The sequence below is a fragment of the Paramisgurnus dabryanus genome, chromosome 8 (genome assembly GCF_030506205.2).
Source record: "Paramisgurnus dabryanus chromosome 8, PD_genome_1.1, whole genome shotgun sequence".
Taxonomy (NCBI): Eukaryota; Metazoa; Chordata; class Actinopteri; order Cypriniformes; family Cobitidae; genus Paramisgurnus; species Paramisgurnus dabryanus.
The window spans coordinates 3,744,461-3,770,057 of NC_133344.1; the positions used below are offsets into that span (position 1 = coordinate 3,744,461).

A 25,597-nucleotide genomic window follows, 5' to 3' on the forward strand; every position below is an offset into this window, starting at 1 on the left:
TCACTGGATTTACATTTTAATAGACTTCTTGAATTAATAGACTTCTTCAGGTTGTTTATCAGACAGCTATAATGCCCTACAAAGGCAAAAGGCAGTAACATCGTTTTTGGTCAAAAATTACTTATTGATATTTTTGAGACATTCAAGACCTCCTTTATTTGTTGCATTAGTATTTTGAGTCAATTTTATGTTTTTTTGAGAAAATAAAAATAAAGAAGAAATTTACTGACAACTGAAACTCACTATAAGTCTAAACTTTAAATTCATTTTTCTTAGTTTCACACTCTAGCGAGTTAAGGTCTTTTGCCTTTGTAGGGCAGTATAATGATATTCAACCTTATGAGTGTTGTACTATGGCTGTGCCAAAAATCGCCTGCGATTCTCATGCATGTTTCATCAGTAAAGCCAGGTTCGGTAAATAGAAATAAATCGCCATCAGCTGCTTTCAGATGGAGCGCCATTTACTATACAGAGCTGTAATTCATAGAGAAGCTAGGCAAAATCGCATAGATTATCAGAGTCAATTTTGAACCCGATTTTTCCTAGTTTCTCTGTGAACTACGGCTCTGTGTAGTAAATGCCGCTCCTTCTGAAACCAGCTGATGGCGATTTACTTCTAATCACCGAACCGGCTTTACTGATGAAACATGCATGAGAATCGCAGGCGATTTTTTGCACAGCCCTATGTTGTACAAAGATCCTGAAACTGATAGTTTAAGCTGAAATTGTGTTTCTGTACCATCGGTGGGGTTTATTATACTATTATTATCGTGTTAAATTGTTATTTAAGTCATTAGAAATGATCTTACTCCAGTATCTGTAGTTTGCAGTCAGGATTCTTCAGTACATCAGAGATCAGCTTCACTTCTGTATCTTCTAGATTAATATAATTCAGTTTTGTAACATGTAAGGAGTTTGAAGTCAGAGCAGCATCCCCTTCAGCTGTGATATTAAAACACCACAACCTGTAGAGAACAGAGACACAAACGTCAGTCTCTCAGATAACAACAAAAACTGACAGGATTCACATTAAAATCCAAAATAAAATAATAAACAAACAAACAATCAATCCATTTTTGATACATTTTAATTGTATGTTAAAAATTTATTTTAATCTTACACTGACTATTTTTAATCAAATGTAAAACACCTTTAAGCCACCATTTTTAAAGTAAGAGAGTTTACTTTAGTATCTTCAGTTTACAGTCAGGATTCTTCAGTACATCAGAAATAAACTTCACTCCTGAATCTCTTAGTTTATTATCAGACAGATTCAGATGTGTGAGGTGTGATGGGTTTGATCTCAGAGCAAAAGTCAGAGCAACACAACCTTCATCTGTAATATCACAACTAGACAATCTGTAGAGATCAGAGACACACAGTGTGTTCAGACACAGATCAAATATACAATAAGTTGAATTTGTTTCTCTTCCTGTCATGTTTTAGTGTTTACGGACATTTTCGTTTTAGTTTAATGCGTGTTAGTGATTTATTGAAACACATCAGTGAGATTTACAAGTAAATAAACTTCTTCAATTTATGTTTATATTAACTGTGTGATTTATATTTTTAAACAGTAATAATAGATTCCTCTCATTAGACATCACAACATTTTCACTTATGATTTTATTTCTTAATGATTTTATTGTTTTACTTTATTCTCATCGTAATTCAATTGTAATGTTTTATGTTTGTGACTTTCAGTAAGAGTTAAAGTGTTGTAATATAATCAGCTTCAGTTATCAAATACCCTACACAGAGATTAAAATAAACTATTTAAAGGCCCCGTTCTTTCTGTGTTTTTGAAACTATGATTGTGTTTACAGTGCACAATATAAGGTGTTCATGTTTCACATGTAAAAAAAAGTGGTATTTTTCCACACAATTGACTTATCTGTACAGGTATAGCACTGTTTTCTCTATCAAAACGGGCTGATTTCCAGTGGCGGAGCCAGAGGGGTGTCCAGGGTGGCACTGGACACCCTTGACATGTCACTGGCCACCCCGTGTGCCACCCCAAATTTAATCCGCTACTTTCACTTAATCGCTATGTTTATTTTCGACGTGCGGCAGCGCAGCACATTGTTAAAAACGAACATTATGAGTAACCCTCCCTGCGGTCGCGGGCAAACTCTTTATTTTTCAATCACTGCGCAAAGAGACTTGGATTACTCTGCTGATTTTGAACATACAGATATGATTTATACATCATTTAAAACGTTAAAGTGTCCTTTTTTGTGTGTGACAAAAACGCGTCAGAAAAATTACTGTAACTTAACGAATACTTTTCATACCATCAGAAGATAAATGTCATGTCTACATAATGCTTGTATGTAATCTCTTTAAAATGATGTAGTGAAGTCGTACATTGCTAATACTACATGATTTCACCGTATATGCTGGAAGTGTGGTAATTTTCCAGTGGACTGAATAAAGTCTAAGATTGCCAATTCTTTTTACAAGAAAACCCAGCAACATGTTTTCATTCTTGACGTGATCTTTATAGGCTACTGTATTGTTAATTCGACTGGATTGCCACATTGAACTTGAAGCGCGACGCGCACATCCGATAGTGCGCGTGCACAGCCAGAGCTTAAACGACTTCATGTTCGCGTCTTTTGGCGTAAACGGACAAATGGTCATATGTCAAAATAGCTGTCTTGGTGATTTTCATACTAACATTTGGTTACTGTACGTCTTAAACGAATAAACATTTTATTGCATTTGGTCTTAGCCTAACCTGTTGAAGTCTCTCTGTCATTAAAGTTAATTAAATATCAAAAGAAAAAAGAAAACTTTTGCATCTTCTGTGTCTTCGTAAATAAAGATTAATCCAAACATCCTTTGCGTTGAGCTCTGCTATTTGAAGTAAGTTTAAGGTTTATCATGGAGTTTAGATTTCCTGATCTTTTGCTTCATTATAGGGTTAGTTCACAAAATGAAAATTCTGTCATCATTTTTACATCCTTATGTTGTTCTAAACCTGTACAAATTTCTTTTTTCTGATGAACACAAAAGAAGATATTTTAAGAAATGATGGTATGCACACAGCTGTTAACCATTGACTTCCATAGTAGTAATAAAAACAACATGATTGATTTCAATGGATATACCATTAGTTGTGTGCTTACCATCATTTATCAAAATATCTTCTTTTGTGTTTATTAAAATAAAATACAGGTTTAGAACAACATAAGGGTGAGTAAATGATGACAGAATTTTCATTTTTGGGTGAATCCCTTTAACAGACAGTAAATCAGATGTAAGAAATACAGTAGAAAGATTTAAAATTCACCCTTATTACATCTAATGCGATCAAAATATTAATTTATGCTTTCTCAATACATGGTTACACGTAATTTTCTTTTATGGACTATGGACCCCCTAAAGTACCTTTGGCCACCCCCTTGCCACCCCATTAAAAAAACTCTAGTTCCGCCACTGCTGATTTCCTCCTCGTTCTGAAGTCCCTCCTCAAGAAATACATATCGAGTTCTGATTGTGTAGTTTGTTTAGTGTGTTGTGATTCGATAGCAGCTTAGCTTGCCATTAGCTTAGCTGGCGACTGACATATTCCCATGGGTGGAGGTTAGTCAAAAACTGTTCTAGTGATGTCATTAAAGCAGTAAGTAGAGGGCTGTAGTCCAAACAGGCCGTTCGCTGTAGGCTTTGAAAGGCGAATTCTGTTAAAGAAAATATATCGCCTAGCAGTGAACTTTGAGCTTTATCATTTTACAGGTATTATTTATGCTATTATAGCAACATTACACACTAACTAGGGTTTAAAAATGGGATCAGAAAGAACATGACCTTTAACGTTTGAAGTGGACCAAAACCTTTTATATAAGATAATTTTAGGGTGTTTTCAGACCTGTAGATCGATTGCTTTGTTCCGAAACCAGGGGTTAAATTGCTACAATGTTGCAATTTCATGTTGGGTCGGTTCCAGGGCAGGACTTAACAGGGTGGAGGCCCCTGGGCTTGAATACATTTTGGGCCCTACACTATCAGAACAAAAGGTACAAAAGCTGTCACTGGGACGGTACCCTTTAAATGGGTCCTAATATTTATCATTTAGGTACAGATATATAGGTAGAGATAGATTTGTACCCATTATATGCACTCTTTAGGTACAAAGGTGTACTGTTTGTAAGGGTACCACCCAATGACAGCTTGTGTAAATTATCTTCTGAGAGTGCACATACAGTAAACAACCTAAAATAAAAAATATATCATAGAACTACATTTAAGGGAAGTTTCCCGACAGGGTTTAGATTAATCTAGCACTAGGCCTATTGCTAGGCTATATTAGGGCATTCAAGTAGTTTTTACAAACAAACCTTAAAAAAAGATTACTGGTGTGTGTGTTGATAGGTAATGAATCACATGTGATACTAAATGTGACCAGTAGAGGGAACTACCGTGTTATATGACTATGGTGCATGTTGAAAGATAGGGAGTAAAAATAAGAGTGAGTTGAGAGAATGTTATGCTGTTGAATGGTTCGTACATTAAAGTTTGAGCACAAGCTCATTGTGGATTAAAAAGAACAAGTCTCATTTTTAAGAGAAATAACACAGTGTGCGTCTTGAGACAAAACAATGGCAATGATATATGTTAAGATATATCAGTGCAAGATGTGTTTAAATTAAGACGGATCAAACATGCATTTTAGTCTTGGACTAGGATAAGACCTGACTAGAAAACTGCCCCTATATCTCTATAGCAGAACATAAGCCCAGTCTAAAATTAAATCATGTATTTTTAGGGATGTCACAAATCCAAATTAATCATGCACATTAAAAAATACCCCATAACAACAAATCATTGTGTTAGACTTAGCTTAAGAAAAGAATAATAAGTCTTGATAAACATTCACCTTATTACACACCATAAGTGTATTTTGTGCATATAAGTGGTGCAGTGTTTAAGAATGAAAAAGAAAATATTTTAGGATGTTATTTAATAATTATGACAAGACCATCATGTAATATTAGACACCAAAAACCAAAGTGGAGAAGATGATCATTAATTAATGTTTGCGTCTGATATGAACCTAAAGCATTAAAACCTTGAACGTAGATATAAAATGAACACTTTTCAGAAGTTTAAACTGTGATTCTGTTAAGCACAAGCAAACATGCTGAAAGAGAAACTACAGGTACAGTAGGCTAGCTAGTGGATTATATCAAAAACCATCAGGACATCAACATGGCCATAATTTAGTGAATCCTCACCTCCAGATGAAGTAATAAACTGGACTGATGATTTAAATGTTGACATGTGCGTTGTTAACTCTCCGGATTTTGTTATGTTTCGTAGCTCTGCTTCACTCGTTTACTTCTCCACAGGGATAGTTTGGTTACAGTGTCGTGTGAGCTGCAGACTGCGTGCATATTGGATTTTATTTGGCGCTACACAGACCGCTTGGTGATGTCAAAGTACCGCAAGAGCGATTAGAAAGCAGACTTCTCTGTGTGATTTCTCGAATCGCTCTCGCGGTACTCTGACATCATTCTTCTGGCTGTTGTTGAACCACATGAATACACCCGTCTGCTTTACAGTCACTTTTGCGCCGTGATAATTTGATTTCATATGATGATCGGATCGCGCAGTGCCGCATGAAGTCAAATGCACCAAATACCAAATAGCCGACTGTATATGAGGTTCAACCCGCCAAAGTAGCAAGTGGAGCATGCGCATGGTGAGTGATTCAGATTTGTGAATGAAAGTGTCAAAGGTTTGTCACACACTGTTAAGTATCCTCACGCTTTTTTAAATGGGTATACGGAAATCCTTGACCATTCCTAGTGGGTAAACTGCGTATACCGGCGTATCACGTTAGATTACAAACAAACAAGACAAAACAGAGTTACAAGACCATAGCCTACTTTAGTAATCTTTTTCATACTGAGCGCTTCATTTTCGCGTTGCTCTTTCTCGTTATCTGTAAAGCTCATTTATGACTCCCATTTCGCGTATTCGTTATTATACTAGTATCTATGTGTTTCAAAAGCAGTAAACTCAGTGCATCATATTCAGCACCAAGATGACTGACATATATATATTAACGAATCAAATGCAGCACCAAACAATTCCGCACCAACCAATAGGCTGTAAAATAAATAATGAAAACGACTGAACAAATCAAACGAACGCAAGCCAGCAAGCATCGAGGCCCCTATTGGCCGGGGCCCCTGGGCTCAAGCCCAATGGTAAGTCCGGCCATGGTCGGTTCGTATTCACAAGGCAATTTCCAAATTGACCAGACTTTGTAAATTTAAGTCACATGCGAGTAAACTCTCCTTTAATTGCTCAGAGTGCATCTTTTCAATTTAATTTTATTTTATTTATATAACGCTTTTCACAATTGTTTAATTATTTTAAAGCAGCTTTACATTAATAAAAACAGGAGAAAATACAGAAAAGTCGGTGTACAAGATAAGTAGCAGAGTACAGCGGCTAAAATAAATACACACACACACACACACACACACACACACACACACACACACACACACACACACACACACACACACACACACACACACACACACACACACACACACACACACACACACACACACACACACGCTTTTTAATGATGAATTCTGGTGAGCCATAACACACCATGTGCACTTGTTTCTTTAAAAAGAGCTTTAAATTGCTCTTCTTCACATATGTTCATGGTAAGAATGTTGTCCCACCTAAGTTTTGATTCCTGCACAAACAATTGAAGTAAAATAACCACACATTCAAAAAAGCCACACAATAATCCTGTAAAGCTGCCTTCAGTCCATCCTGACGGACAACTTTGAGCGGAATCACAGAAAATAAAAAGATGCACTCTGACCAGTTTACTCACATGTGACGTATTAACAAAGTCTGGTTTGTTTGAAAATATTGCCTTGTAAATATGAACTGAATCAAGATGAAATTGTGACATTGTTTTGAAACTGAGGATTAAATGGCTACAAATGGCTATGTTGACTATTGTACTTTAAATCCATTACAGATGTTATGATCTCTATATAGTCTTACTATAATCTATATGTGATTTTTGTCTGAGCATCAGATCATAATCTTACTCCAGTAACTCCAGTTTACAATCAGGATTCTTCAGTACATCAGAGATCAGCTTCACTCCTGAATCTGTGAGATAATTATAAGACAGATCCAGATCTCTCAGGTGTGATGGGTTTGATCTCAGAGCTGAAGTCAGAGCAACACAACCTTCATCTGTGATATCACACTTATTCAAGCTGTAGAGAACAGAGACACACAGTTTGTTCACACACAGATCAAATCTACAGTGAGTTGAATTAGTTTTTCTTCCTGTCGTCATTTAGCGTTTATGAACATTTTCATTTTAGTTTCATTTATGTGTATTTGTGTTTTACTAAAACACATCTGTAAGATTTAAAAGTAAATTAACTGTTGATTCCTCTAATCACACATAACATTTTCTCTTTTACTTCTCTTTCTGAAAGATTTTGGTGTAATTGTTATTTGGTGATATTGATGTTTATGAGTTATGTTTAACTCTTAGAGTTAAGTGTTCTGATGAATAACATCATTTTCATTTATCAAATACATTACTGAGATTAAAATTCTATAAATCCATTACAGATGTTATGATCTCTACGGTATAAAGTCTTACTATTCAATTCATCTTTTTTTGTAATTGTAGAGAGACATACAACAAAATTATAATCTATATGTGATTTCTGTCTGAGTATCAGATCACATTCTTACTTCAGTATCTTCAGTTTACAGTCAGGATTCTTCAGTACATCAGAGATCAGCTTCACTCCTGAATCTCTAAGTTTGTTATAAGACAGATTCAGATCTCTCAGGTGTGATGGGTTTGATATAAGAGCTGAAGTCAGAGCAACACAACCTTCATCCATGATATCACATTTATACAACCTGAAGAGAACAGAGACACACAATTTGTTCACACAGAGATCATCACACAGAGATGTGGACTTTACAAAACTGGGGGGGTCGACTGTAACCACGGTTCCCTGATGGAGGGAATGAGACAACATGTCGACAGTAGAGGTGTGCTCTTGAGCACTAATTTTTTATGCAAATAAAATTGGGCGAATGGTTTTTGAATACCAGTCTCTGCCCAAGCTTGCATGTATAAAAGATGGCAAAGCACCATTCATTCGCTTGTATGTTGTAGCATGGAGGAACAATGTCTTGTTTCCTTCATCAGGATATTGTAATTACAGTCATAACCAAGATGTTCCCTTGTTGTCGTCCACTCGACATTCTGTCAATCCTTAAAGCGGGCACAGGCAAGTCATCACGTGCCATGCTGAATGCTAAATGGCAAGTGTAAGGGGGTCATTATCTGAGGAGGAGGAGCAGACCATTAACACCAGCAGGGCATTTTAAAACAGATAATATCTGTCTAATAATGTGAGTCTCTCAGCCCAAACTTCAGGCACTAAGGGGAAAAAAGAGGGCCTGCAGGCCCCCACCCTCTAAATAGAGATGAGTGCCACCAAGAGAGCGGTCCTCATTGTAAGGTGATGGAAATCAGTTTCTACCAGGGAGAAAGGGAGCCCTCTTAAGGCCCGCGAAGGCCACCAAATAAATCCAAATGCTTTACCTCAAAGATTAAAATATTGGGACCCGGATCTTCACACTTTAATAACACCAAAAACTTGATCGCTTCATGAGCCAAAAGCCATAAACAGTTATGTCCCCAAACAGTATGTAAGTACAAAAAAGACCTGGGGTCCGTTCTTCATAGGTGGATTACTCGGTTAGCTGGATTTGATTGTTGATGATTTGGCTTGATCTTGGATTATTTGGTTCTTCGAAGCTCATCGTAGAGTTGCTGTCATAGCAACCGGTCCGTAAGATTAAACCTGCTTGGGAGCAGACTTATTTCATGTAAACAAAATTAGATTGCACCTTTTTAAGCAGAGGTGATACATAAACTCTGTTGCAGTCATGTATTCTCCATTATAGAGTGCAATCTGTATAAGATGCACGATTAATATGACAAGCATTTCAAATTTAACATGTAATAAAAAAGATAGATTGTTTAGCAATGTTATTTAAAACATATAAAAAATACAAATATAATGTTTATGTACTTGTGCATCTTGTTTTTATGGAGCAGCCGTTTTGTCTTTGACAAGACAAACAAGCTGATCACATTCATAAACAGCAATCAATCATACCCAACACTAACAGAGGTTTTGTACAATAAAGAATATTAATCTTTAATAATTTTTATCTTTAGATTGTCAAGTAGGCTTACGATGTCATGCATAAGAGTTTGTGTAGTAATTTCTATCTGTTCTATCTTTAAAACTCTTGCCATGTCCCTTTCCTGTGACAAAAATTCCAATAATCAAATAAGTTTTTTGCACATATTTTCACATATCTTTATCTTCTTTACTACACTTTTCTGTGCAGACTAGGGTGACCACCCGTCCCGCGTACCGCGTGAACGCACAGCGTTTGAAGCCCAATTCATGCGTCCCGCAAATTGAGACCGTGTCACGCAATGCTTGCTTAAAAAAAGTTGGTCGCTCTATATCCTTGAGCCCCAGGCAGCCAAACGAACATTACTAGACAGTTCAGGTTCGCTCGCCGCTCGCACGCTACTGTTGCCCCTCAGCTGAACTGCTGACTAGGTTGTTGTCAACTTTTCGTTGTTGTCATGACAGCGCAGTCCGCACGCAGCCACGCACGTGCATCCCTTTTAGATGCGCGCTTTCCAATTCGAAAAAGAGACTGAGTCTGACTCTGCACCGCATCATCAATTAAAAAGAGAAGGTGTGGGTACAAGAAAGACTCGGAAAATAAATATTTGTGGCTGAAAGTCCTAAAGGTGTCTCCAAAGCACACTGTAAAAAAAATCCGTAGAAATTGCAGCTGAGTTGCCGGTAATTTACAGTAGATTTAAATTTATGTTATTTACTGGCAACATTTTGTTCAAAGTTAAATGAACATTTAACATTTACAAGTCTTTGTCTTTACAGAGTAAAACTAAAAAACAGCATCAAGCAAAACATTCTAGGAAACAAAATCTGAAGCAAAAAAACAGAAAAAGGTTGATGATGATTTCTGGTTCCCAGAATGCTTTGCATGAGGCTGTTATTGTATAGTTTTATTCTGTAAAGATAAAGACTTGTTAATATTTAAAATTTATTTAACTTTGAACAAACTCTTGCCAGTAAATAACATAAATGTAAATCTACGGTAAATTACCGGCAACCCAGCTGCAATAACATTGAAATTTTTACGGACTTTTTTTACAGTGCACTGAACAGTTTTTTTTCCTGCGCCTGCCTTTACTAACATGCAAGTTCACCATCCTTCCTCCCCCTTCTCGTTGCGTGAACCCCTGGAGTTGTGAGTTAAGACTTTTTTAACTGTTTCTGTGTTGTTGAGCAACTGCAATTCCTGTTAATTGTATAATTTTATATTATAATTTATTTAAAGTGAATAAATTATAATGAAAAATAAATTAAATAGCTAAAGTTAATCATAAATGAAAGTGCATCTGTCAATCATTGAATGTTCAAAATATTATGAAACTTTATTTTAAAAAAATACACATTGGTTGGCCTATTCATGAGCATACATCATGTTTAGGGGAATAGGGCATTATTAATATGCCATGTACACTGCAAAAAATGATTTTCAAGAAAAAAAATGTCTTGGTATTTTTGTCTGGTTTTCAGTAAAAATATCTAAAAATTCTTAAATTAAGATGCTTTATCTTAAGGAGCAAAACGACCCAAGAAAAGTCTAGTTTTTAGACCAAAAATATCAAATTTAAGTGATTTTGTGCATAAAACAAGGAAAAAATGTTCAAGATTTTTTTGCTTACCCCATTGGCAGATTTTTTTGTTTTGTGCACAAAATCACTTAAATTTGATATTTTTTTGTCTAAAAACTAGACTTATTTTCTTGGGTCGTTTTGCTCATCAAGAAAAAGCACCTTCATTTAAGAATTTTTAGATATTTTTACTGAAAACAAGACAAAAATACAAGATTTTTTTCTAGAAAATACGTTTTTTTTGCAGTGTAAGGTGGTATGTGCTAGAAATGGGTAAACCACTATAAGTCGGCCCGTGGGTCGGGTGCACCGCCGGGCCAGGGAGTGTCCCACATTGTCCCTCAGAAACACACCCCTTGTCCCCCCTTGGGCTTATTAGCCGGTGGTCACCCTAGTGCAGACTCAGCAGATACAAGGTTTCATTCAATGTGGATTCCTGCTAATGTTGTAGTCAGAAATCAGTTATATAAGAATAATGCAATTGAAGTAAACTTATTTAACCACTTGCATATAGTTTCTCTATAGAACTGTCATCTGAGAGGATTTCTTTACTGTCGTGTGCATGGCTCAGAAACTTGCACTTTATAATCTTTTGATGTAGAATAACATTTACATTCCCTTACTGCACAAAAGTGTTTGTGTATTATATAAAACACAATCTTATAATAAACTACAATTCAAATTGTATTTATCAGCAATTAAATTGTTGCATTGTCTGTGGGTTTAAGAAAGAGCAACTGCTCCAGAGATGATCTGTACAATCAATCAGTTTAGAGACATCACTCCTGCCCGCACATCACATGAAGATGCAGGACTACCACCTGTGTTTTTTTATTCTCCTTTTAAGTTGCTGTTACAAGCAGACAAAACAACATTTAACTGCTTTTAAAAGACACTTAAAGTACTTTAGGAGGATCAAAGTCAGGAGCATCAATCATTAATTTGACAAGCATAGTAAAGATATCAAGATTATATTTTCACATTATGTAGGATGATTTTATGTAAAAAAGTAGCTTTAACTGGGTTTACAAATTCAGCTCATAAAAAGTTCACAACCTTCCATCAATAGCTCGCGCCCTGCAGGGGTTAAAACATGCATAGTACCCCACGGATTGGTTTAGTTTGGGTCGGGTCAGCTTACTTTTGGGAGCTTTTCCACTGGGTGCAGTACGTAGTACCCGATACTTTTTTCGTACCACCTCGGTTGGGGTTCCAAAAGACCAGAGCTGAACCAAACGTGACACGAAAACACTGTAGATCATTGATTGGTCTGAGAGAAGCGTCACTACCAGCATCATCGCTATAATGTAAAAGATTAGCTTTACCTCAGTGCTAGTTTGCGCCATTGTAAAAACCGGCCAATCACTGAGTGGCTGATCAGTGTTTCTACTATCGATATGTTTTGCGTTTTCTTGCAGTGCCAGAACGCTCAGTGATCTCAGATAATTAAATCCTGCCATACTAATCATCAACAGCAGGGGTGTTCAAAGAACCAAATACTGTAAGCGAGATCATAATTAGCAAGATCTGAAAATCTTGGATGTCTCATTTGATCTTGGATGTATAAAGCGATGCATGAAGAACGGAGCCCTGGCAACACTGCAAGACAGGGCTCTGTAGAGCAGCCTTACAAATACGTACAACACACAACACCAAGACGGAGGTTTATTGCAAAACATAACACTATTATTTTGGTCAAAGCTGTGAGGTATAAGCATGTGAGACGGCAGAACGTGCTATGGTTATCTCTGTGTCAATCATCACATTTTTGGGATAGAGGCTGTTTCTTAAAATGCGTTCTTCAGCGTTCTTGCATCCTCATGTTCTCGCTCTGTGTCATATATTCCATTATACATTTTATTATAGTCATCGTCGCATGACCAGCATTTTTGTTGCATCTCGTCTCGTTTTCGTCACGTGAAAAAGGTTCATTGACGACTATATTTAGTCATGCTTTTCTATGACGAAAGCAGCACTACTTCCTTGTTCTACAAAGTTCCTCCTACAGAAATACATATCGAGTTCTAATTGTGTAGCTTTTTTGGTGTATTGTGATTCGATAGCAGCTTAGCTTGCCGTTAGCTTAGCTGGCGACTGGCATATTCCTGTGGGCAGAGGTTAGTCAAACACTCTTACGTTGACATCATTCAAGTGGGAAGTAGAGGGCTGTAGTCCAAAACGGCCATTCACTGTAGGCTTTGAAAGGGGCCTTATGTTAAAGAAAATATTGCCTGGCAGTGAACTTTGAGCTTTATCATTTTGCAGCTCTTATTTATGCTTTAACAGCATTATTGAAAAATGGGATCATCACTACTCACTAGTCATCATAACTTACAATTTCAATGTTTTGTGTTTGAAATCAACTTCATTTACATTATATATTTTTTGAAAATCTGAAACACAGTTTGATAACATTAGACCACAATCTTACCCCAGTATTTCTAGTTTACAGTCAGGATTCTTCAGTACATCAGAGATCAGGGTCACTCCTGAATCTTTTAGATTATTCTCAGACAGATCCAGATGTGTCAGGTGTGATGGGTTTGATCTCAGAGCTGAATTCAGAGCAACACAACCTTCATCTGTGATATTACAATCACTCAACCTGTAATAATGTAATTGATAAACACAGTCACAAATCATAAACTGCAAACTGTACGTAAGAAACAAATAATTCTTCAAAAAAAACCTTCTCATTGACTCCAAAAGAAACAATACTCCTGACAAAATATTATTAAAAGTTGTATTAAAAATTAGTTAGTAAACATGTCAACTTTGATGTGAGGTTGTAAATTGAAGGCTTTTGACATTATGGGGCAGTTTTCCAGAGAGGGTTTAGATTAAGCCAGGACAAGGTCTATAAATTTGTTTTTACAAACATACCTTACATTACTGTCATTTCATTTCAAATTTTGGTGAAATTGGTGGTGGTTGAGGAGATTCCCCCATTCATATGTAAAGTGCTTTGAGCACTGAGAAAAGCGCTATATAAATGTAACGAATTAATAAAATTTTCAATTTAATTGTATTTATATTGCACTTTTCATAATTGTTTATTTGTTTCAGCTTTACACTAAAACAGCAGGAGAAACCACAGAAAAAAATGTGGACAACATAAGAAGCACAGTAAAGCATCTAAGATAAACCCATAGTGAGCATAGTAATGATGAAATGTATAGAAGAGAGTTCAAAGTTAAGCTAATGTCAGCTGTCTAATGTCCTTAGGGCATAAAAAACTTTTAGGAGAAAAACCCAATGGGAAAAATCCTAGGGAGAAAACACACCCTTTAGAGAGACCACAACATGGCTAATTCTTTGTATACAAGCGACCAGTGGTTGTTGGTCAAACATTGGCTTTGCTGTTGTGACATGGCTGCAAGAGGGGCAATGATATTACGCAGCGCCCGAAAATAGTCCCCTTAATAACTTTCAATAGCAGGGGACTATTTTCGGACACTGCGTAATATCATTGCAGTCCTTGATTATTATGTCTAGAAAATCAGCCTAGATTATTCAGCCTAGAAAAATACAACTTTTAATTTTTAATTTTACGTCGGTCTTAGTACATGTAAATACAGAATAGTCGAGTTTGAAATAGGGAAAATATCGAAACTCTTCGGTTATTTTTGAGCACAATGCTAATGTTCTAATCAGATTCAATGGATCATGCTAAGTTATGTTAAAAGTACCACTAGACCTGGAGATCGGCTGAATGGATTCCAAAGCGTTAAAAATAAAATGTTTAACTCTAGGGGAGCTGGAAAATGAGCATATTTTTTTTTTTTTAAGTGGAGTGTCCCTTTAAAGTAAGGCCAGTAAATCAGTGGCGTTATGACCTTCTCGGCAGCAGGAACTGGGTCTGTTAGGGTGTTTTCACACACATTGGTGTGAAACACAGACACCATGGTGCAGCATCGGAGCACTCCAAATGACACTATTTTTCAGTTAGTGCGGTTCTTGTTCACATATGTTGTTTTTACCATACTCGAAACGCTGCACCGTACACCATGTGACAACTGTCATTGGTCTCTGACAGCTCTACTAGGGGCGACAGTGGGCTAGTGGTTCATGTAGGTTGTCTACAAACCAGAAGGTTGGTGGTTCAATCCCCGGCTCCACCGGACCAAGTGTCGAGGTGTCCTTGAGCAAGACACCTAACCCCACCTGCTCCCGATGAGCTGGCTGGCGCCTTGCATGGCTGACACCGCCGTCGGTGTGTGAATGGGTGAATGTGAGGCTAATTGTAAAGCGCTTTGGATGGCCATAGGTCTGTTAAAAGCGCTATATAAATGCAGTCCATTTACCATTTACTGTTACAAACCGGAGCGGGCTACTGATGCCCCTCCGGACGTTCCACGTCAAGGAGGTCCCCAAAAGCACCCCAATGACCAAACACACGAAGCAGGTAAGTAAAAGTTAAAACAAACTTTATTTAAATTAATTAAAATTACTGTTGAGCAAGGGGGAAAGGGGATATTAAAATAATTCTTCTATCCTCCAGCTGGTTCTTACAGGAGGGAGGGGGAAGAGGGGCCAAGTTCCGGGGCCAAGGCACTACTGAGAGGGGGGAGGGAGACAAGGGGACGGAGCTCCTTCCCTTGTTTTCCTTGAACCCGTGGCGCCCTCCTCTTCTCCTGGAGGCAGAATAAACAACAGTTAGTGGATGTAGGGGTATGTGGCGACTACCTGCTCTGTCACGGGGATAGCTCCGTAGTCTTCCAGCCGTTCCATGTCTTGCTCGAGCGAATGACCGTGGTGTACTCAGGTAAGTATAGCTTTTAGCTCTGGCTCTGATGTGGCGCTGCGGTTCAATGAGCGTGCTGCTCTGTGTCAACAAGACAGTTCAGGTACATATAGCTTTTAGCTCTGGTTCTGATGTGGCTCTGCGGTTCAATGGGCGTGCTGCTCTGTATCAACCAGACAGTTCAGGTACGTATGGCTTTTAGCTCTGGCTCTGCGGTTCAATAGGCGTGCTGCTCTGTGTTGACGAGACAGTTTGGGTACGTATAACTTTTAGTTCTAGATCAACAAGCTCTTCCGGTAAGTATGGCTTCTAACTTTACTCTTCTTCACTCACTCTTGACACATCACAGGTGAGGATTACAACATAGGTGAAAAAGTTAGTACGTCACCTAGCCTTGGTCCACGGTGAGAGAGTGTAATCGTTACCCACTTCCACACAGTTGCTGCTGGCCTGTCACAGCCGATACCGTCCGGAGAGGCAGTGAGAATGCAGATGGGGCTGCAAGATGGTGTCCGTAACAGATCCGTCAGCTCCGTTTCCTTCCCAAGGTCAGAACGACACCTATACCGGTGGGGCAGACGGCTAGGCCCTCTCTCCACACGGGGTTTGCACACAACTGTTAGTTTGCGTCTTCACTATTTCCCTACTTCCTTTAATTGCCACTATGATCTCTTCCACAGCACTCCAATAGAGTACTCACACAATCCCCTTCGTTGCTTGGACACCCAGGCGGGGGGAATAAGAAGGTAAGTCCACGATGATGATCACGCCACAGCAGCTCCACGACACACACCTCACAGCGACTGGCTTGACCTAGGGACGGTACGGGCGACAGGAGACACGGCACAGCACTGCAAATACTTCAGGTGCACACACGTAAAAAATGCACACTCACCCACGGCAATCCACACTTCTGTTAGTGACAGATAAGCCCCATACTTCCACGCTGGGTCAAGTACTTCACTGAAGGGAGAGGTGTTTACAATCGCTGCCACAGGCGATTTGGATGGATAACACGAGTCCCCGCACAGCGCTCCAGATGTCCTGCAATCCACTGGCTCGCCCACCGGCTTCGTTCTCCACGGTAGGGCCACTACACAACAACATACTCCACACAAATAGTGACTGTCCGTTCCTCCAATGCTTCAGTGAATGTAAAACAGACCACTGGTACTCACAGTCTGGTGACGCTTATTTCTCTTCTTCCGTGTTGTTCTCCTTCCTTTAGCAGTCTTCAAAAAGTCACTCGACTCTGCGAAATCTCCGCCAGAGGTCGTGCTTCGCTGTGACCTTCAATGCAGATGTACACACACAAGTAAGAATGTACCGCTTCAATATGATTTGCCTTCTTCCAAACCTGCTTCAATGACTTGTCTCTCTGTCCTCTTTTCTCCAACAGATCCTCTCTTCAACTCTTTCTCGTCCACTTCACCACATCAACACACCCTTGCCACAACGCCCGCTCCAACATCCACAAGAACAATGGAACAATCATGAACGTGACGACTTCCACACTTCCCCAACAACACGACTCCCTCCTTTCGTCCGTCACGGCCCCGCACTCTTTCCGCTCGCTCTAAGCGTCCGCCGGATCAACGGGGCTCGCGGACTCTTCAGTGGGATCGTGCTGTGGTGGCGCCCATGGGGGAAGTGAATTCGCCCGGAAATCCTCTGTCTTTCTGTGTCTTTGGATGTCCTATTTATAGGTCTCTCCCTCGCTGCATTGCCCAATCACGAATCGCCACGCTTAACAATGTCACCTGCTTCTAATAACCCCGTTTTGTTGCCATGGAGAACCAGGAAGTCATCGGGTGTTTTAAAATTTCGGTCCGGGCGGAACCTCTCCTCTCACTTTTTGGTTCCGCCCTAAAAGTAATTCTGTGACACTACCCCCATGACGACGATGACTTCTTCCTAAAAATCAAATAAATGTCACTATTTTTGTGTGTGGTGGAAAGCTGTGCAATATCTGCTCGGTTCTGGACACGTTGAGAATGCCTTGTTAGAGAGAAATGTCTTTAGTTTAGACTTAAAGTGATTGACTGTGTCTGATTCTCAAAAAAATTTTGGCAAATCATTCCAGAGCTTTGGGGGAAAAGGATTTACCACTTTTAGACACTTGATATTCTAAAGATAATTAAGTGACTAGAATTTTGCGACCACAGTGTATGTATTGTATTCTGTTATTAATTCTTGAAGATACGAAGGTGCCAGGCCATTTAAGGCTTTAAAGGTGATTAGCAATATTTTAAAATGTATACGATATTAAACTGGTAACCAGTGTAAAGATGCCAAAATTGGGCTTATGTGATCATACTTCTTAGATCGAGTAAGCACTCTTACAGTAGTGTTTTGAACCAGCTGAAGCTCGTTTACCTAATTTGTGTATCATCTGAGAGACCACCACGAAAATATCTGCTTTTGAGATCGGCTGATGATTTATAAACAACAAAAGGAAAATAAAACACTTGACAATCTTTTTTTAGAAATGGAAGGAATTCTCCTAAAATAAGTATTCAATATGCATTCATATTTTAACTGTTAGTTTTACTTACTGTAGTTTTTTGGTTTCTTTAATCACAAGCTGCAGTCTCACAAGAACTTCATCTGCTTTATTTTTATCCCCAATAAATTTATTTAGAATGAGTTTATCCAAATTTTGCTCAGACGTCAACAAAACAAAAACTAAAGCTGCCCACTGTGAAGAGGAGAGTTTGGTCTTTCCTAATGATGAAGATGTCACATAATCTTGAATATCCTGCAGCAGTGAATCATCACCCATTTCATTCAGAGAGTGAATCAGATTGATGGATTTCTCTGGAGACAGATTCTCATTCATCTTCTGTTTAATGTACTTAACAGTTTCCTCTTTCATGTAGGAGCATCTTCTCATCTGTGTCAGTAGATCCTGTAAGATAATCTGATTGGACTCCAGTGAAAGACCCAGAAGAAAACGCAGGAAAAGATCCAGTTGTCCATTCTTACTCTGTAAAGCTTTATCTACAGCTCGCTGATGTAACTCAGATAATAAAATCTGTTCTGATGATTTACATATTAATCTGCTCAATATTTTCCAAAACCAACCTGCCTTATGACTTTGATCAAACACATATCTGTTGTAGTTTGTGAAGGAGATGTGAGCATAAAGAGCTGCTAGATGTTCCTGGATGCTGAGATGAACAAAGCAGTAAACTTTCCCCTGATACAAACCAAACTCCTCTCTGAAGATCTGAGTACACAATCCCGAGTACACCGATGCTTCTGCTACATCAATGCCACACTCTCTCAGGTCTTCATCATAAAAGATCAGATTGCCTTTCACAAGCTGCTCAAAAGCCAGTTTCCCCAGTTTGAAGGTCATGTCTTCATCTTTCTTCTCATAGTCCTTCTGATGTTTGATGTTTGTCTGAATGATCAGGAAGTGTGTGTACATTTGAGTGAGAGTCTTGGGGATCTCTCTTCTCTCTGCTTCACTCAACATTCTCTTTAGAACAGTGACTGAAATCCAGCAGAAGACTGGGATGTGACACATGATGTAGAGACTCCTGGATGACTTCAGGTGTGAGATGATTCTCCTGGCCAGCCTCTCATCACTGATTCTCTTCCTGAAGTATTCCTCCTTCTGTGGATCAGTGAAGCCTCGTACCTCTGTGACTCGATCAACATACTCAGAGGGGATGAGATCAACTGCTGCTGGTCTGGAGGTGATCCAGATGAGAGCCGAGGGAAACAGATTCCTCTTGATAAGGTTTGTCAGCATCACGTCCACTGAGGTTGATTCACTTACATCACACAACCTCACACTGCTGTGAAAATCCAGAGACAGACGACACTCATCCAAACCATCAAAGATGAACAACACTTTATATTCATCACTGAAGATTTCCATTTCTTTTGTTTGTGGGAAGAAAAAATGAAGAAGATCTAAAAGACTGAGTGTTTTGTCCTTCATCAAATTGATCTCTCTGAAAGGAAGTGGAAATATGAGGTGGACGTCCTGATTCTCTTTCTCTTCAGCCCAGTCTAGAATGAACTTCTGTACAGAGACTGTTTTTCCAATGCCAGCGACTCCCTTTGTAAGCACACTTCTGATGTGTTTGTCTTGTTCAGGTAAAGGTTTAAAGATATCATTACATTTGATTGGTGTCTCCTCTGTTGTTGTTCTTCTGGATTGTGTCTCAATCTGTCTAACTTCATGTTCATTACTGATCTCTCCACTTTCACTCTCTGTGATGTAGAGCTCTGTGTAGATCTCATTCAGTAGTGTTGGGTTTCTCTCATTTGATGTTACATCATACAAACACTCAAACTTCTTCCTCAGATTTGATCTGAATGTGTCCAGGACATCAGCAAGATTAGACTCATGGCTGTAAAATATAAATACCAGATATTACATAAATAAAAAATGCATAGGGCCAAAAAACACAGAACATATTACTTGAGCTTATGAAATGTTTAATTAATTTAATTATTAAAATAAACTAAAAATAATACCCAACAATTCACCTGAAACAAGGACTCGTGTTTTCATTGAAGTCTGGCGTTTGATTCTCAGATTGCTCAATCTTCCTACCCTCACAGTCGGGTTCAGTTACATCGGGTCTGTGCAGCAGAATTGAGTCAATGAATCGATTATATTTCATCTACCTCTTGGGAGACGTTTCTACAAACATTTAAAGAACTTATCATACCTTTAAAAATATACATAATTGTATAAAAATGTCAACCTTTAATCAAATGATTCATAGTTGTTTTATACAGGCCGTGTATCACCACTTTTAAAATGTACTGGTTTAAACAAAGACACGTCACTCTTTATAGGCACACAGCTGATCTCTGGATCTGATCTCTTCTGATAATCTGGGGCCGTATTCACAAAGAATTTTAAGGCTAAAAGTAGCTCCTAACTGGCGAATTTAGAAGCAACTCCTAAAAATAATAGGCGTGTCACTCCTAAATTTAGGACTCCTAATTTTTTTCACTAAGAGTAATTCACAAAGCATTTTAGCCCTAAAAGTAGCACCTAAGTCTGGGACAGCTTAAAAGAAGTCGAGAGGACTCCTAACTCACTAAGACCTATTCACAAAGGATCTTAAAATGTCTTAGGTGCTGATCCTCCTTAACATGGACAGTTTCACCAACTCAAAAGCATTGCACATACTTAAAAGCACACTTTAATGTAAGCATATTGTTTATGACATTTGTTTCATAATTCATTACATTCATGACAAGCAGGAAGTTTTTTAGAATTACATGAAACAATAATGATATTAAATATTTAATATTATAGGCATACCTGTTGCCATGCTAGTCTGTTTAAAGGCTGCAATCTCAACCCTCTACTGCGATTGTAATGCATATACCACCGCCTCTCGCATTCGTCCGGGGTCCGCGACATAAGCGGGAATGTTGCATTGATCTGCAACAAATCCTCTCCCCAGTGATGCGCGGGTTGATCGGAAATGAGCGGATGCATGTGGTCACCCGCGGTCACGAGTCATCCAAAAATATTTTTTATGATATTCGGGTCGCGTTCGGTCGGGTCGTTTGAAATAAAGATGGCAATTAACTATTAAACAATTACTACTTAAAAAAAATGCTGGCCAGGGAGCGGGTCGGGTACACTATTTATTTTTTATTTTTTGCGGTCCGAGTTGCGGGCGGGTTAGTTGAAAACGTTGGTCGGGTGCCAGTTGTTTTGTACATTGACCCGCGCATCACTTTCTCGCATGTCTCACGCTTAGTTTTGCTTGATATCTCAGTGCCGAATTTCCCTTTTATTACGTTTCTTTTTTTCAGCACCAACTGGGCCAGCAGCAGTAACTGATCCTGCATCCATTTGGGCTTTCTTTTGGCGAGTTCCACCATCATTTATTTATTACATTAGGCAGGCTTCTTTAATATGGGCAACATTTCCTTGCTTTAAGTAGTCTATTTAGGCTAATAGGATGTACATTAATCAAGCAAGTAATGCAAAGTCGTTTTATTATTAGGCAATTGGCGGTTTTCATTTGTATTAGGCTTGATTTAATTTAATTTAATTCACAACTTTTCTTTAATATATGCATTTTGATGGCATTACTATTATTATTTTGTATAGGACACAGACATATTTCGATATTGTAATTCCATGATTTGGTGCGTCTGTGTTATGTTACGCATGACAGCCCTGTCATCTAACAACCAATCACCGTGGTCATTGCGAGGCAGCTTGTGCATGAGAATTGACGTCATCCGTAGCAACGAAGACTCACTCTTAGTTTAGGAGTTATCATTTTTCCTTACTAAAAGTAGGTCTGAAAGGCGTTGTGAATAACTTTTAAGAGAAAACTCCTAGCTAAAATCTTTTAGTGCGATTTAGGAGTACTCTTAGTGATAAGATAAAATGATTTGTGAATACGGCCCCTGACCTATAACACAGTATGTATTATGCTCCTACAAAAACTGTATTGAGCTAAACTGTTAATGAAAGGAAAAGATAGAATTTCACAGATGTCACTGTGCAAGCAATTCTGTGCTCAATTTTTGTATATCGATACTTTAAAAGTTAAATAAAATAATGCATCACAGATTATTTTAACATACCTTAGATTATGCCTTGTATCATCACTCTTAAAATTTACTGGTTGATGAATAGACAGGTCACTCTTCACACAGCTGAACTCTGGATCTGATCTCTTCTGATGATCTGAACTATAACAGACAACGTATTAGAATAAATACTGATGGTAAATTAATGTTATTTGTATCGTCTGTTGACTGCTGTATATAAAACCCCTTCAATATAGGAGGAGTCGAGTCAGCAAAAAAATAAAAAATAATAGAGTACCGGCACCTCTTTTGGGCCACTTAAAGTGTTCATATAAAGTACCTGCATCCTGTAGAAAAATCTTCATCTGCTGATGTTTGTGTTTGATCCATGATGGAGCTGCAGAGGTGAATCTGATCAATCTGATCTCCACAACTGATACTGAATGAAAATAAGATTCAGACACAAAATAAACTTAAAGTGAATAAACATACATTATAACTGAGTAAATTAATGAATCCTGAGTGTTGAAGAAACAACTGCATCAACACAACTACACAACATTATATCAACACAACACAAATTAACACAGATGTTCCTTCTTTGAAGAATCACATATAACACAAAATAAAAAAAATAAAAATGTTGTTTTTTAGAGAAACTATGAATGAGGAAAGGAAAAGCATCTCGTCTCACCTGAACACTCGCTGTCATTACAATTAGTGATGTTTAGTTCTTGAAGGAATCGTTCTTTTGAGTGGGTTCTCAGGAATTAACCGGTCGAGCTGGTTTAGCAGCCACTTTCGTTTCCCTTGGAATGTCTTTTCCCCCTCAGATGATGAAGCGTTTCTGCTGACAGCACATGTGCAGGGACCTTACAATAGCTGCATGTTTTTAATTTATTTATTTTTTAGTATGGCATATGTACAGAATTTGTACAAACTAATACAGCTCACAACAATTAAAACTATGAAAGAAATATCAAAAGCAGCTGTGTGTACAAAAAGCCCTACTCCTGTACACAAATCAAACTGAATCGGGTTGTAGTTTCGGGTTGATGACACATGAAGCACAGTCAAAATAGCATGCCAGACTAAAAAATAACTGAATGAGCCGGTTCAACCAACTGTCAAAGATTGCAAAGGATTGTGACAAATGAGTTGCTGACACTGTGTGTGTATCACTGAGGCTGTTGGAACGAGCCTGATGGTCAAAAGAAGAAGAAACTCTTAATGCTAACTATTAACTATTATAGTAACTATTTTTAGCTACTCACATGACAGCAATGGGGTTGGACAAGCCCCCATTTGGCTAGGACTCTTATTAAATTACTTTGCAATACTTTGTAAAACCATTGTTAATAATGTGTATTTATCCAGCTGTCTAATCACGATGGAGGAAATTGCAGGACAAATACTACACCGACCACCCAGAAGTTGAACTTCCTTCTATCACTGAACAACAACAACATAAAAGTTAATAAGCTATAGCTTGTCGATTACTATATATAACACCCCGTGCTATCACGCTCAAACTGATTTTGCCAAGGGAGAGATGTTCTCAGGGCAACATATTGTCACAGATCACAATATGAATACGCATTGATTAAACGAATGATCTGCAAAATCAGATACTTATAAGACAATACTTGCGTGAATGATTGTATTGTAGTAACCCAGCTAACAATTTTACGTTATAAAAACGTTCCCGGAACGTCTTACGAAAGTTTGGAAAACGTTTATTTTTTAACGTTCTTACAACGTTAAAAGCGTCCAGTTTTTTAGACGTGGTATTAACGTTAATGTGTGGTTATAAGAACGTTATTCAAAACGTTTTTAGAAAGGTTCAGTCTGTTGTTATATTAATGGTCTAATAACGTTTTTAAAAACGTTATTGAAACGTTCCATTCACCATTATATTCATGTTCTCAGAATGTTTTTCTAACGTTCGTAACAGGTTATAAAAACATTGTTTAAACGTTCTTACACAGTACAAACGTCCAGTTTTTTAGATGTAGTATTACCGTTATTGTTTGGTTACAAGAACGTTTTTAAAAACGTTTCTAGAATGGTTCGGTTTGTTGTTATGTTAAAGGAACAGTATGTAGGATTGTGGTCAAAACTGGTATTGCAATCACAAAACTTGTGGCTAAAACTGGTACTGCAATCACACAACTGGTGGCCAATACACAAAATGACAACATCAACATCAGTTGAGGGCTGCAACTCCAATTTTTAAATGACAATATTCTGGCCTGACCACTGTTGTGAGTGATATAAGTATTTGAAATGAAAATGATTTCTTAATGTCTAGTGACATATCAGGTCCATTTTATGATTCATTGATATAAATTTCTTACATACTGTTCCTTTAATGTTCTAAGAACGTGTTTCAAAACGTTATTAAAACATTCCAATCACCATGATATTACTGTTCTAAGGACGTTTTTAAAACCGTTCTTGAAACGTCCCATTTGCCATTATATTAATGTTCTAGGAACGTTTTTCTAACGTTTGTAATTGGTTACAAAAACATTCGGTTGAAACGTTCTAGGAACGTTAAAAATGTCCAGTTTTTTAGACGTAGTATTAACGTTATTGTTTGGTTACAAGAACGTTTTTAAAAACGTTTCTAGAATGGTTCGGTTTGTTGTTATGTTAATGTTCTAAGAACGTGTTTCAAAACGTTATTAAAACATTCCAATCACCATGATATTACTGTTCTAAGGACGTTTTTAAAACCGTTCTTGAAACGTCCCATTTGCCATTATATTAATGTTCTAGGAACGTTTTTCTAACGTTTGTAATTGGTTACAAAAACATTCGGTTGAAACGTTCTAGGAACGTTAAAAACGTCACCATGATATTACTGTTCTAAGGACGTTTTTAAAACGTTCTTAAAACATTCTATTCACCATTACATTAATGTTCTCAAAACGTTTTTCTAACATTTGTGACAGGTTATAAAACCATTATGTTTTAAACGTTCTTAGAACGTTAAAAGCATCCAGTTTTTTAGACGTAGTATTAACGTTACTGTTTGGTTATAAGAACGTTATTTAAAACGTTTTTAGAAAGGTTCAGTCTGTTGTTGTAATAATATTCTAAGAACATTTTTAAAAACGTTATTAAAACGTTCCATTCACCATTATATTAATGTTCTCAGAACGTTTTTCTAATGTTTGTAACAGGTTACAAAAACATTATGTTCTAAATGTTCTTAGAACGTGAAAAACTACGTTTTGACATTTTTATAAACTTTGTTTGGTTATGATAACGTTATTAGAAAGTTTTTTAGAACGTTCCAGTCTTGTTATAAAAATGTTCCCATAACTTTAAAACATTATAATGTTTCATCCCCATTATATTAACGTTTTCCTAACGTTTGCATTAAATTATAAAAACTTTGCTGAAGGTTTTTTTGGTTATAAGAACATTATTCAAAACATTTTTAGAGGAACATTCAAGTCACTTGTCAGGGACAGAAGATAACAGAGGCAGAGAGTAAAATC

At 37.7% G+C, this 25,597-nt stretch overlaps 2 protein-coding genes across 2 annotated transcripts in view; one reads left to right on the forward strand and one right to left on the reverse strand.

Annotated features, from left to right (window-relative positions):
- LOC135771613 (uncharacterized) overlaps positions 1-22,478 on the reverse strand; it is a 37,336-nt gene extending 14,858 nt beyond the window's left edge. The window contains exons 1-9 of the mRNA XM_073815452.1: positions 22,429-22,478; positions 22,143-22,250; positions 20,064-20,159; positions 18,113-19,924; positions 13,245-13,418; positions 7,756-7,929; positions 7,089-7,262; positions 1,186-1,359; positions 810-965 (exon numbers count right to left, since the gene is read on the reverse strand). Coding sequence (XP_073671553.1) covers positions 810-965; positions 1,186-1,359; positions 7,089-7,262; positions 7,756-7,929; positions 13,245-13,418; positions 18,113-19,924; positions 20,064-20,159; positions 22,143-22,250; positions 22,429-22,478 — 2,918 coding nt within the window. The remainder of the gene's footprint in view (positions 1-809; positions 966-1,185; positions 1,360-7,088; positions 7,263-7,755; positions 7,930-13,244; positions 13,419-18,112; positions 19,925-20,063; positions 20,160-22,142; positions 22,251-22,428) is intronic.
- LOC135771698 (uncharacterized) overlaps positions 1-25,597 on the forward strand; it is a 232,922-nt gene that overhangs the window by 69,776 nt on the left and 137,549 nt on the right. The window lies entirely within an intron of this gene.